General features: G+C 40.6%; 1 protein-coding gene across 38 annotated transcripts in view; it reads right to left on the bottom strand.

Moving 5' to 3' along the window:
• The window catches only part of CACNA1C (calcium voltage-gated channel subunit alpha1 C), a 472,560-nt gene that overhangs the window by 204,613 nt on the left and 253,567 nt on the right, over nucleotides 1-14,380 (bottom strand). For all 38 annotated transcript variants that reach the window (NM_001396677.1, XM_040651842.2, XM_015286450.4 and 35 more), the window contains exon 4: nucleotides 1,352-1,491. In NM_001396677.1, the coding sequence (NP_001383606.1) occupies nucleotides 1,352-1,491 (140 nt within the window). The remainder of the gene's footprint in view (nucleotides 1-1,351; nucleotides 1,492-14,380) is intronic.

Raw genomic sequence — 14,380 nt, 5'->3', positions numbered from 1 at the left:
ACCTGGGAGTTGTACTTAAAGGGAGCTTAGTAACAGAAGAGAGAGCAACTTTTTACACAGGTAGTGATAAGAGAAGGGGGAGTGGTTTTAAACTAAAAGAGGGGAGATTTAAGTTAGATGTCAGGAGGAACTTTTTCACTCAGAGAGCAGAGTGAAGCCCTGGCACAGCTGTCCAGAAAAGCTGTTGGTGCCTCATCCCTGGAGGCACTCAGGGCCAGGTTGGATGGGGCCCTGGGCAGCCTGAGCTGCTGGGTGGCAGCCCTGCCTATGGCAGGGGGTTGGAACTCAGCTGACCCCTTCCAACCTAAACCACTCTATGATTCTATGATTCTGATGCAGAGTTTCCTTGGGAAAGAGGTGGAAAGACTCAAAGTTTTTGTGGGCGATGACATTCTGTAATAATGGAGCTGTGGGAGGGTGGGACCAATTACTCAGGAGAAAAAATACCTTCTCTCTTCGTCTTCAGGGTAGTTTATTCTTCATTCCTTCCATTCAACAATCACAAATCAAAAACCTTATTTATCTCTTGCACTCAGCAAGAAAAAAAAAGGGGGGGAAGGTTCTTTATTTTGTTTTTATTCAAATAAATTAAATGCCAAGCTTGAAACACACAGAGAAGAGATTGCAGCTTAAAGTGGAAATGTGATCCATAATAGTAAAACTAGTCTTTAAAAAGGTTAAAGCATTAAAATTGTCCAAATCAAAAGCCTTGAGATCACCATCAGAACAGTGTGACTGAACTAAAGAACTTTTTTTGTTGTTGTTTTTTAAAATGAAAACCTGAGATTTAAAATTTTCATCCTTCTTTGCAAAAGAGTAGTTCACAACATCACAGAACCTGTTTCTTATTAAATCCCATTGTTAATTTATGAATTCTACCTGGATATTTTTCTTTAATATTCACACAGACTTGCAAATAAAGGGATTTTCTTCTACCATAAATGTGTTAAAGCACTTTACTTGCACTGCTTTCTCTTTTCATCCATTACAAAAAGAGCAGTTTAATTTCCATATCTTGCAAACCATTGAAAGCTTTGGGAAAGTCTAAGTAGCAAGGGATACCAGAGAGAAAATGTACATCAACTGGATGTCAATCCTGATTTATTAACCTTAAGGTAAGTCATTGCTACACAATGAAATCAGTATGAATCAAGTTATACCTTCAGATGACCAGCAGGAATTAACTGTGCAGTACCATTTGGTAGAACATGTGGTAGAGAGAAAAAGATGGATAGCAACCCCTCACATCACCTATAAGGGATGTTTCAACCCTCATACACCTTCATGCTCCCAAAGGTTCCCAGCGTCCCAAGGTGTACAGTGTATTCAAAGACATGGTGCTGATACTCACCCTACTACCACAATTATAAAATCTAGTAAATTCCAGCCATTGCGGAGGTAAGCGTTGGGGTGAAAGAGAAGTCCATATGCTATTACTTTTAAAAATGCTTCCACTGTAAAAATTATGAGAAAGAGATATTCCACTCGTTCCTGGAGAGAAAAGAGAACAAGAAAGACAACGGTTAGCATGAGTGACAAACAGGACAAGGACAGTTTCTGCTGTCAAATTCCACCCACACGGCCTCCGGCTCAGTATCTCATCACTTGGGTACATCTAACATCCGTGACTTGCCAGAGGCCTTCCTCCTCAGACTTGCATATTCTGCAGCCAATGTGACAGGACGATGGCAGCAAATTTTGGTTAGGTATTTGCTGCCTTTGCCTTGGTAGGGACCGATCACTGCACAAGTGTGTGCACAGGAGGAGGGCAGAGGGTCCACAGGCATGTGCCAGGCAGGAAACACTGCCAAGTGCTGTCACCCCTCTGAACAAATTGTATCCAGTTCTTTTCTACCTCTGGATAGAAAGTGTTGCTGGATGCAGTGCTGCAGAGAAGGACAGAGAGAAATTCACTGATGCGTGTTTCATACAACGCCTTTTTTGGGATTCCTTTTTTTCTATTGCTGGGAATAGGTAGGCTATTGGTTTGTCACCTGTTTCTGATTTTTGGATCAGGCTGACTAACACGAGGCATTTAGTCATTCCATCAGAAATGAACATGTCCCTGTGAAGCGAGGGCTGAAATTTAAGCACATCCAAACAAAGTCACTTCTAGTGATGGTACAGTCCTATTCGGGACAAGCAAGCACCCTTCAGGAGACAGCACATAGGCTCTCCACCTTTCATCTCTGGGTTTTCAGCCCCACAGTGAAATAAGAATAGTAGCATTGCAGAAGTGGTTGGGACCACCATCTAAGTAGGAGGGAAATGGCAGCATTAGCTAATCACTACAGAAGTGCTGCATGGCAAACTGGATGAGAAATAAGTATATGAAAACAAGATGACAGCAAAGGGAGAATAGGTCCCTCTTAAGTTTAAGCTACAAAGTCAGTTATTAAGAGTATTCCTCATTCAAGAAATAAAAATCTGAAATAGAAATTATATCAGTCCAGATAGTCTTGGTCACATCTTGTAGGATATGCAGCAAGACAATCAGGCAGCCAGCTCAGTACACTGCAAGTCCAAAGTTGCCCTGCTCCTCTGTCTTGTGTGCTGATGAATGCATGCATGATACTTCCATATGACACAGAAACATAAAATGTGTGAGTTTACATAAGATCACTTCATCATTTGACTCAATTGCCCATTTGAACTTCCTCCACTCAGATCCAGGTAATTAATAGCAACTCACTAGCAGCTCATTAATCAAAAAATGTGATACTCGTCCATTTCCATGTTTATATTAGCATGTTATTTTAGATGCCTGAGACATTCCATCTGATGGTAGCAGGTATACTCTTACACTTTAAAATATTGATCTCTTTTCTCCCATAATGTTACCACAATGCCTGCAGTAATCCCTGGTGTTTACTACAAAGAGCACCTGAAAAAGTATTGCTCTGTATTTATCTGATCCAGTCGTAAAGCTTTTGAACATACCCACATTACAGATTTTGCCCATCATTGTCCCAGACAGACATAGATCAGGACACCAAGAATTTTTCTCCCGTTGAACTCAGAGAAGAATACAACAGCATACAGCACTCACAGCTACTGCATTTATGAGTCTCACTCCCTGTTCCAGCCAAAGAATTTCCTACAGTTGTGGGTAAGCACTTCTTCTTTCCCTCAGAAAGGGCCACCGGTAGCTCCAAGCCCACTCTGTCATTCAGACTGCCCTTGAGATTGCTGTTTGCACTCAATTCATTCTGCTCTGTAAGCAGAGAAATTGGTTCATGGAGAAACGTCGTTTTCCCCAAACAGTCTTCCTCTACAACTTCTCTTGGCAGTCAAAGGGATTTTGAGGAGCCCACTCTCTTGTTTACCAACTCCAGGTACAACTTGAACCTGACCGGCTAACCAACTGAAGGGGAAGGCCTAAGACTGACCTCATGCCCAGTGATTTATCTCTAAACATTGCTTTTGACCTCAAGAAGCGCTGGGACAAATGCTGCTGCTGTGCCTGGCTCTGTGCTCTCTGTGGCGGCAGTGCTCTGCTGTACTGCTCTGCCCAGCCAGAAGAGCATTTCCACTCCATGAATTTCATTGAAATACCTATATTATACAACCAAAAGACCGAGAAAGCAAATACTTGGGAAAATTCTGGAAAAAACTTTGTCATTATTTAACACTGCACACAGCACCCAGTATTTCAGCAGCTAACAGGTTCCACTGGGTTGGTTGAGGAGCCTCATAGCACGCTGTGAACCATGCAGAAGATGTCTGTGGGATGACTGACTTCTGCTTTGTTGAGCCATGTCACTGAGGTAATAATATGCCAAAATACTACATGCAGACGCATATATATACATATATATATGCATGTATACATATACAGCTACAGGTTGTTTGAATATACTCTTTACAATGCTCGTGTTAAGATAGAAAGCTTCACAAAAAGCAAAATTATATAAAAGCCTCTGAAATGAACATAAGATACAGAATACTGAGCAGAGGAGAGAGATTTTATGATCCTCCGCACTTAAATTAATGATTTCAGGACTGAAGGAAAAATACTGCCCAACTTACACAGTGCAGCTACTCCAAGGCCATTTCAGGGAGCTGCTCCCGCTCAGAACTGAGAAGAATTTGAAGAGCCTAGTAATTAACTTGTGTTCCCTCTCTTCCGTACACCATAAAACTGAAGAGCTGTTATGAGCACAGCACAGCCCAGCAGCAAGGAGACAGAAGCAGGCTCCCAGGGACCTGGGTGCAGTCCCACTCAGTGCCCCCTGCCTGGGGAGCTCAGACATGACCCAGCCACCTGCTGCCTTGGTTGGACACAAGTGGAACACCCAGTGCACTTGGGAGCCCCAGGACCATTAACCTACCTCTGCTAAATGGGCAGCCACGCTGTTGCTGGCTGCTCACTCCAAACTTTGCTCCCAGGAATTAGGCAGACTGGGCCCCAGTATTCCAGGTTCCCGAGGGACATAACGCCATAAAGTATACAAAAACCCTGCTTCTCTGAGAAGGTAGTTTGGTGCCATGTCAAAAGAATCCCAGAATCGTTTGAGTTGAAAGAGACACTTAAAGGCCATCTGGTCCAATCCTCTGCAGTGAACAGGGACACTCACAGGTAGATCAGGTTGCTCAGAGCCCTGTCCAGCCTGACCTTGCGCATCTCCAGGAGCTGCTGGGGCTGTCTGCAACCTCCCGGGAGGGAAAGGAGATACCAGCAGCACTGTCCCTTCAAAGCACATACTCAAACCACAGCATCAAAAGACAGCAAACATTTTGGAGCTGAAAGAAAGAGGGCATGGTATTTTTTCAGTTGTGTCTTATGAATGGGAACCACGCTGATGAGGCTCAGACTCACTAAGAACGTTGCAGGTTGCAGAATCACAAACCAGGAACTTCTTGCTTGAACAGTATTGATAAAAATGTTTCAAAAGAAGAAAAAAGGAAACTCTAAACCGAACTAGTAAACAGAAAGGCAAATTAAGTGGACGAAGAGGAGTGATAAAAATTTTCTAAAACCGATCTGTGCCTGGAGCACACACATGTTCCAGGAATGGCTCCACCACGGTTCTCTGTTGTTTTATTACAGATACAGGACATGAGCAGCAGCTGCCCTGGCTGACAGACCAGCCAGCACCAGCATTGCCAAGAAACAAACTGTACATCATCTCATTCTTAAAGAAACAAACAGTAACTTGCTGCTGAGTGTCTAAGATGTATTTCCAAAAGAGGATTACTATATTAAGTACAAAGCCCCTCTAATCCCATGTGCTTTCTGAAGACGTCATAGGTTCATTTTTGTTTTTAATTTTTAAATGGTACCTAATGGCAGCCTGGGTTCACAGGAGGAATCTGAAAACAGGAAATCCCAGCACAGCACTGCAGGGTGCCTTGGGGTTTTTCTCCTGCCATGAGGGGAGCAAGCAGACCAGTGCTGCTCCTGGGGACCTAGTCATCAGAATGACTCTATCTCAGTCCTTAGCTCTTCCAACCCCATCCACCCAGCAGCACTGTTGGGTTAGAGCATTCTCATTGCAAGAGTTACCCTAAGGCTCAATCACAGTCAGAGACTCACATTTCGTACATCCCAATCTAGAAAGTTTACAATGTGAAATTCACTCAGTACAGGTTTTCTTAAACATCGCTCTCTGTCTCTGCTAGAACTCTGTTCATCCTGTAACAAACAATTTCAAAACCTAGATTTGATGTATTTGAAGCAAAGTGCAGCAAGCTCTTCACAGATAGGACCCATCTAAAGCTGGTTGTGCGATCTTAGACCAAGTTACGTCAGTGTCTGCACTACTATTCCCTAGTGCTCCCCTAACATAAGGGAATACAGTTCTTCAGTAATGCAAATATTCACTTATCCAAGGAAAACAACGATATTTTAAGGGCCTCTGTCATATAGGATGTTTTCTCATTAATTGTACAAATAGGTTCTGAGAGATACAAGTCAGAGTGGGAACACTCAGACGTTTTCCTAGTAGGGAAAACAATGTTTTGCTGATGGGAAGAAGGAAAGTGACTTGCAGAGCTTGGAAAACAGCCCTAAGACTTAGTGCAAGAGATTCCTTTTTTTTGGATTACAAGTTACCATCACGTCTGACATACAGATATCCTTGCTGTATGAATATGCTGACCTAAATGCTACTGTTTGCTTAATAACTTCAACCTTCACTGTGAAAGAGCCACATATGTGCACTTACATATAGGATCAAGTCAATAAGGCAGATGTTGAGATGGGTTTGTTAACTCTGAGTTACTTCTGAGTGTATTTGGTTACTCAGAAGATGTTTTCAGCTAAATACGCATGAAAATAGTACGCAAATACATGACTGAATAAAACTTGTTTGAACTTTTTTGACTTATGAAAATGACTGTCATTGCAGAAAACACTGACCATTTCCTTTTTTTTTTTTTTTATAACGAAGATAAAGGAATGATTAGATAGCATATAGTTGAACATAACCTAATCTGCTGCTAATAATGGACCTAAAACACATTGCCCTTTCTGCCAGTTCCTCCAAAAGAATATTCCCCCTCAAATCAAGAAAAGGTCATTTACCTGACAGTGATAAAATAAGACCATAGAAGGAAGTGGATGGCTGGTATTTAACTAAACATAGCCCCCCCTGCTAGTAAACAGAAGTCAGAACAATTTCTGAAAGCTTAGATTTCCAAATATCATCAGCACTGCCTCCGCTCTACTCCAACCAAATACTATGTCTTTATCGCCGTCTTTTCTGTGTGTAAAGTTAAATACACACTGAGTACTACAGAAATACCACCTTCAAGTAACACTTGTGAATGGGGAATACTGCCATGTTCTGCAACTTTTAAGATGTACAGCATTAGAAGAATAAACCAGATAAATATAGAATTCTTGCTAATCTGAAATGAGCAACTATAAAACAGGAATGTAGCATAAGCCAGGCTTTGGTGCTTGATAATTTATAACATGCCTACGATGCACTTAAAAGAACTTCCATGGAAGTAAATGGAAAGGAGGACATTAATAGTTTTGAACAATCACAGACCTGATATATATGCACAGTCAACAAGTGTTTCTTGGCAAATTAACAAATACTTCATGCCTAGTTCTCTTGCAGGATCTAATCTAAGCTCCTTATTTATTTATTTTGCAGCACGTTGTCCAGGACCAAATTGAAGTTATATATGGTTTCAGCAGAGTTATATTTTCTGTCAGTGTCCAATTGCAGTAGAAAACCAAGGCACAAGGGAGGCAATTCCCTCTGCTAGGCATCTTATAACAAATAAATGAATAAATTACATTACTCCATAGGGAATAACGTAATTATTGGAAAACTTACATTTTTAAAGAGGTTAAATTATGTCAACATTACTTGGCCCATAATAGGAGGAGTGAGATTTTGAAACCTTTATACTGAAGAAGATTCCGAGCAACTTGATTAATTATGGAAACAGTCCTGCTTCGAGCAGGAATTTGGACAAGACAACCAATCAAAGTTCTTTTCAACCTATACTTTTCTAAGAATCTGTCTGCATATTTTATCATTCTAAACGGATCTCTTGTCCCCAGAACAACCTAACAAACCAGCTATTTCCTTTCCAATCACACATCAATACTTACCAGTTGGATGCCTCATTGCCTATCATAGAGATAGTCAAGCACTTGCCTTAATTATGCATTCAATTGAACTTCAAATTTGGCCTCTGGTGCTGATTAGATGTCTAACCACTATAAGAGTTTTCCTCATGGTCTTTGGCTAGCAGTACTAGAAACCTCTTGGGTTTTCTTGCTCAAGATGCCTTCTTTTTTGGACTGAAAATGAATAATAGCATTCTGCCTATATACAAATATAAGTCAGAGAAATCTTCTCCTTATAGGCTTTGTTTTCATTTGTTGGGACAAAGAACTGAAGCCATCCAATGTACAAACACTCTAGCCTGAATGGCTGTGAAGAAGCAAAGAAATTCATGTCCTAGATATTTTTTTTTGTTTTGGTCCACTAGTCTGATTAAATTGAAATGAACTGTCACTTTATATTCTGATCAGACCAATAGATTACCCTTCCAGAGGGAAGCAACATTATGGAAGGCAGCATAAGGTTTATGACTCATTTAGGATCTCTGGATAGGAATTAAAAGCTGGCTAGGTGTTGTGCTGTTACCATGCATGGGAATGAAATTCACCCCTAGAAAAGTTTTTACTAGTTTCCCTTTTGCAGTTTCAGAGGCAGTCTGGCACCTTTTCCAAGGTTAAAAAAGCCATTTGAAACACCACAGTCAATTGTCCGTCTACCAACTACTGATTAAGGACAGAGTACCAGGGGCATCCATTTAAATCAGAGCAGCTTCAGCATGACAGCTACATCTAATAGATCATCATAAGGCGTATCATGTCTCATTCAACTCCCAGAATGGCTCAGATAACTTAGACACTGGCTATTCACTATGCTTAGGTATTTGGATTTGCTCACCTGTGCAATGAGATATAGAAGTCTACCAACCATAAAACATCTCAGTGTTCATTTTAAATAAATAAATAAATAAATTTTAAACACAGTCCCTTCAAGTCTAACCTTTTTATGCTTAACATCATGTTGGACTTAAATAGTGAATCTTGTACTTTGTTGGCAAGCAGAATAGTATCTAGCTCATTTAGGGGAATTCTATAAAAAATCTGCGTAAACAATACTGGCTCATTAGGACAGTTTCTAAAAGGCTTTCACTGCGCAGGATACACAATCATGCTTGCTTTTGGAAACAGGATACAGAATCTCAGCTACGGCTGTTCTAATGATTTTATTGCTTTGTGCCATATATATATGTATATATACAGGCTATTTCCTGAAGTGACAGGTCTGGAGTTCTCAATAGATATTTACAATCTGATCATGAATATATGAACAGTGATTTCAGCACATTATTTTTCAGTGAGTTTCTAAACTCCACAGTATTAGTGAAAATGCTTAACAAAAGTGAATTTCTGTCCTCAATAGATTTATTAATTTTAAGTTAACCACACAATTTCAGGGAGACTAATGATTTTTTTTTAAAATGCCTGGAATCAACATTATCACAACTACAGTTTGTCTACCTCGTAAGTTTCAGCTGTCGTCGCATACAATGTTATGCTGAGGAACCTTCAGCTTTCATATAATCATTTAGGTTGGAAAATACCTTCAGGATCCCCAAGTCCAACCACCCAACCCAACCACCAAATCACGTGCCTTAGTGGCACTTAGAAAAGATGACTGATGGTGGCACTAAGAGCTCACCAAACATTGTGTCCCAAAAGGAAGCACTGAATTTCTAATAGGACTCAACATGCAGACAGTGAGTTCCCTTGGAAATGTACCCATATTAAGACTTTCTTTATGCCAAGGGTTTTTAGAGTTCCCTCATGGACAAGTCTCCTCATGGACATTAATTTGACAAAGCATTTTTTCTCTCATATTTTTTTTTCTTTTTAATTTCATCTGATTCTACAAGGTTTTGAGTAATTCCAGTATATGCCAGGCTAGACTAAAATATAGACCAAATCAGGGAGAATTTTACTAATTTTAACACGGAAAATATTGTCCCCTTACTACTAGGTAAGTCAGTAATTGCTTTTAGGCTGACTTTCCCATTTCTCTTCATCCCCTTTATAACTTCTCAGGAAATCTTCCCTAAATTGCTTTTCACGGGGAGCCCTGAGTGGACAGACCAACCAGCAGTGTCCCTCATGCAGACCCTCGCCATTAGGCATGCTTCCAGGAGAGGACAGGGCTAGCTGGGGATGGATGAGCACAACCACGGAAAGAAGAATTTGGGCAGCTAGCATAGGATGAGAAGTCAGCAAACATGAAACAATAGCCACAGCCAGCACAACTTAGACTCACTCTGAGTTACCCTCAATTACTGTTGGGCTGGACTAAGAATTGGAGAGACACGAGGGATCCCCTGCAGAAATCCTCCCTCGAGTCTTTGTTTGGATGCACCACCAAGCAGGGACTTTTCTCTGACTGACCACCCAGAAGAGCTCCTCAAATCCCACTTTTAAAACATTTCTGTCAAATGCATTTTAATCCAATCACTATAGTGCATTTTATGATTCTCTAATCTATGTTTTTAATCTACTACGATTCTTTCATAATTGTTTGTGCAGCTCAGCGATGCCTGACAGAGAATGCTTTATAAATAAATTGAATTTATGACTATTATAATCTCTCCCTGTTGAAATTTCTAAGCAAATAGATGGGTCCCACAGTTCATTTTTCTATGTTCTAGGGCTGGGGTCTCTCTATGCTCATTCATACAAACACAATAGACACACAAAAAAGAAAGAGAAAGAGAGGTGTTGAACGTGTATGTGTGTGACCTTTTCTTTCCATGAGTAACTTAAAGGCATATTTAACATTCTGTTCACACTGCTCATGGCAGACAGGAAAAACACAGCTGAAGGGAATGAAAAATGAAAAGTCCTTGCAGCTTCTCCATCTCAGCCTCTGTCTCTCTTCCGTGGGGCGAAGGATTCAAGGTTTTGTTTACTACCCCTGAGTAAGTTTCTGTTCATTTGCTTGCTGCTTGAATGGACAGGGCACATGAAATGAGGCAGCTATATGGACCTTTGACAACCAGCACATAAAATTCATTTTATTTCCTTAATGGAAGTCTGATTGGTAATTAAAAACATGACTGTGACCTGTGCAGTACTCAGAGAATAAAAATGAGCTTCATTTTAAAACAAACTCACAAGGCTGCAGCTCTGTATAGTAGCAAGATTTCTTCTGGGCACGGAGAATGGAAAGAAATGCTTCAGTTTTAAATAGTTTTTGCTAAGTTAGGTTTACCAAAATACCCAAGCAACTGATATTCTTTCCCAGTTTTTCTATTCCTTGGTTCAGCTGCCACCAACCACCCTGCCTACCCTCAACAAAGTGGCTATAGGTGTTGAGACCCATCGACTGGAAGCCAGAATTCAGACTCCTCTTGTCAGACAGGGGCACTTATTTTCATTTCTTCTAAGACAAGCATTTATTTAATCCTCATCTGTGTACGTATTGCAGGGGTAAAGGGGAACACTAACAACCTTGCCAAGCAATGGCACCTTTCATCCATTAGGCTGGGACTGAGCATCAGGTTGGCGCAACCTCAGCCTGCAGAGGAAGAAGGACACTCGATCACCCTGCCAGAGCCTGCAGCAGCTTGGGTGGGTGCAGATTAATGCAAGGTCACGTCGTAACAAAATATTTGGATTTGTTTCAAGAAACCCAAACACAGGGATCTGGGAATGTTAAATCATTTTTGTCCAGTAAAAGTGTTCAAGCATAATGCTCTGCAATTTCTGTGCTAAAACTCTCTGAGAACTTTCCCTCAGGGAAGGAAGAGAAGAGAATATTTCATATTTTAGAGAATACAGAATATTTCAACTTTTCAATTTCATATTCATCAAAACCAAATTCTGAAATACTTGGAATTTCCCAGGGCCTGTCTGGAAAACCAGCAGGAGGGAAAATGGGAAGAAAAGAAGCATCTTTGAAATGGGTTAATTCACGATGATACATTTAGGGTCCTAAAAACATGGGGAAATGTTTTTTAATGAAGTTCAGGCATTAATAAGGAATGAACACTGCACTGATACCTTTTGTGAGTGAAAAGTCCGAAAAGAACTGTAGTGAACTGCTAATTTTCATGCCAGAGCAGAGGAGAGGCAAGCAACGCACGTGTGTTTTTTCTCACTACGATAAACCCTTACAACAATATTTACTCTCATGTAGACAAACTTAAAATAAAAATTAAGAAAAATATTACACTCTGGACAGGGAAAGGTCACAAATGTTGTTAATATCCTATAACGCTCTTTAATTAAACTCAGCTTGATTAGCTTCTGGCTAGTTTACAAACAGTCATGCTCTTCCTCCATTCCCTGGCTTCAGGGATGGCTTTATTCCCTTGCAAGCAACGCAGGCTGCACGATGTCTGTCTAAAGAGAAAAGTCAGCTGAAAAAACCCCAAAGCCTACCCCTAACCAAAATCCCCCTTCTTCAGTTACAGACAAATCCTTATTACGCCCATCGTTCTGGAGGCCACTCCTGTTGAAATGATCTCAAAGAACTCAGCCAGGTTTCCCCTACATCAGACAGACTACCGCTCTGGGCTGGCAAACATTTTGCACCAAACAGACTTGGGTTTCAAAGGTTTTGCGTTCACTTGATGAAAATGTTACACACTTTATGTTTTCACTTACTATGTTCCCAAGACTCTCTCTTTCTCTCCAATCACCCTCAGGTTCTAAGCAAACAGGTTTCATATTGATCTGCCTGAAAATTATTTTTAATGCTATTAATGTTAGGCTGCTGTCCTGGATGCTTCCCAGGTTTTTCATCCTTACCAGTTGTTCTAACTGATCTGTAATAAACTAAAACGATCACTTTCGCCTTGCTGCTGGCCAAGTCCCAGCTCACCCTACTGAAATAAAAGACAGTTGATGCCTGCACTTGAACTCATTTTGGTGGTGTGTAAGTGTCTTCTTGTGCTCGGTACATACTCCTCATAGCCTTGCAGACTCTGCACAGTCTCATCCCATGACATTTTTTGGCATTTTTACCCATTCATTCTCCCACTCTGCTTTTTGTACATTTTAGGTCATGCATATTAAAATTGGGCTCATTGCCCACAGTGCAAAAACAGCAGGAGCTGGATGAACTCCTGGATGCTGTTTTAAGACAATTATTCCCTTACTGTGTTGTTCTCACCCAGTCATACATGCGATGATTACCATGTTTAACCAACAACTACCACTTTAAATTCAGAAAAATCCAATCAGGCTACACACTTAATATTGAATCATAGAATGGCTTGGGTTGGAAGGGACCTCAAGGATCATCAAGCTCCAACCTCCCTGCCACAGGCAAGGCCACCAACCTCCACATTTAATGTAGATCAGGTTGCCCAGAGCCTCATCAAACCTGGTCTTGAACACCTCCAGGGACGGGGCATCCATAACCTCTCTGGGCAGCCTGTTCCAGCACCTCACTACTCTCACAGTAAAGAACTTCCCCCTGACATCCAACCTAAATCTTCCCTCCTTCAACTTAAAACCATTTCCCCTTGTCCTGCTGTTTCAAAGGGTTGGCTTCCCTCTTGTTTGTAGGTTCCCTTTATGTACTGAAAGGCTGCAATGAGGTCACCCCTCAACCTTCTCTTCTCCAGGCTGAACAAGCCCAGCTCCCTCAGCCTGCCATCATAGGGAAGGTGGTCCAGCCCTATGGTCATCTTTTATGGCCCTCCTCTGGACCCCCTCCAAGAGCTCCCTGTCTTTCTTCTACTGGGGACCCCAGACCTGGACGCAATACTCCAGATGTGTCCTCACGAGGGCAGAGTAGAGAGGGACAATTGAAAAAGTAATACCCTAAAGGAGCAATATGATAGGGCAGGCAAAGCTTTTAAGGTACATTGTATAACAAACTTAACTTCAGTTTTCAAAAACAAGTAGGGGCAAAAATACAGATTTTGCAAACACTTAAGAAATCTGTCATGGGACACTTTTTAAATGAAGTCCTCATTTGGATAAAATTTCCACTAACTTCTAGAAGGTCTGCATGAGCAGGAATTGAATAAAAGCTGAGTAAGTACAGTAGATTTTTGTCCAATAATACCAGAAGTATTCTCCCTTAGGAACAGTAAATAGAATTGCATAGACTTTAAGGATTAAAATGTTTTCTTTCAGTTGTCTACAAACTGTATTAATGTTTGGGAACCCTAGGGTGGAACTGATAAAACACTACAATTAAACAGAATAAAATGATTATCTATAGAATAGCAAAAAGAGTGTGAAAAAGAACAAATGCATAAATGGTGAAAAAATTTTAGATGTAACTCTTTCATTCTGTGTTAACTAGAAGTTTGTGACGCCAGCAGTAACACATCAAAGGGAGAAGAACAAGTTCTGTAGGTAGCACTGCCCAGTCCAGAACTTCTTGTGATCTCTTTAAAGATTTTGGGAATAAACTCAATAAGCTTTTTTTCTCTTTTTTTCTTTTCTTTTCTTTTTTTTCTTTCTTTTTTTTTTTTTAATATTTTACTAATAGAAAGGACTGTGATTAAATTTACAGTTTTTTTTTTTTTATTTTGCTGAAATATCTCTATTTCATCAAGCAATCTAAATTGAAATTTCCATGCTCATTTTTTTCCCTCTCCATCCTTATAGGACCATCAGGCTTCACAAGGATAAGGAAAAATATTAGTAAGATAACATGTCCCAAGGACTTGCCCCAATTGGCTGAGGCTGACTCCATTAGCTTCGTTCCACAGCTCATCTTCCAGGCACAACATCACTTGCACATACTCTGTTCCACTTTCCCACGCTGCCACTCTTTGCATTTCAAATTCTATTCACGATGTAACAAAATAAGCAAGTAGGACTATGAATCCAATGGTCTGGATTGCC

This window comes from Gallus gallus, chromosome 1, assembly GCF_016699485.2.
Source record: "Gallus gallus isolate bGalGal1 chromosome 1, bGalGal1.mat.broiler.GRCg7b, whole genome shotgun sequence".
Lineage (NCBI taxonomy): Eukaryota > Metazoa > Chordata > Aves > Galliformes > Phasianidae > Gallus > Gallus gallus.
The sequence above is the reverse complement of the archived record's forward strand: the minus strand, read 5'-3'. Positions and strand labels throughout refer to the sequence as shown.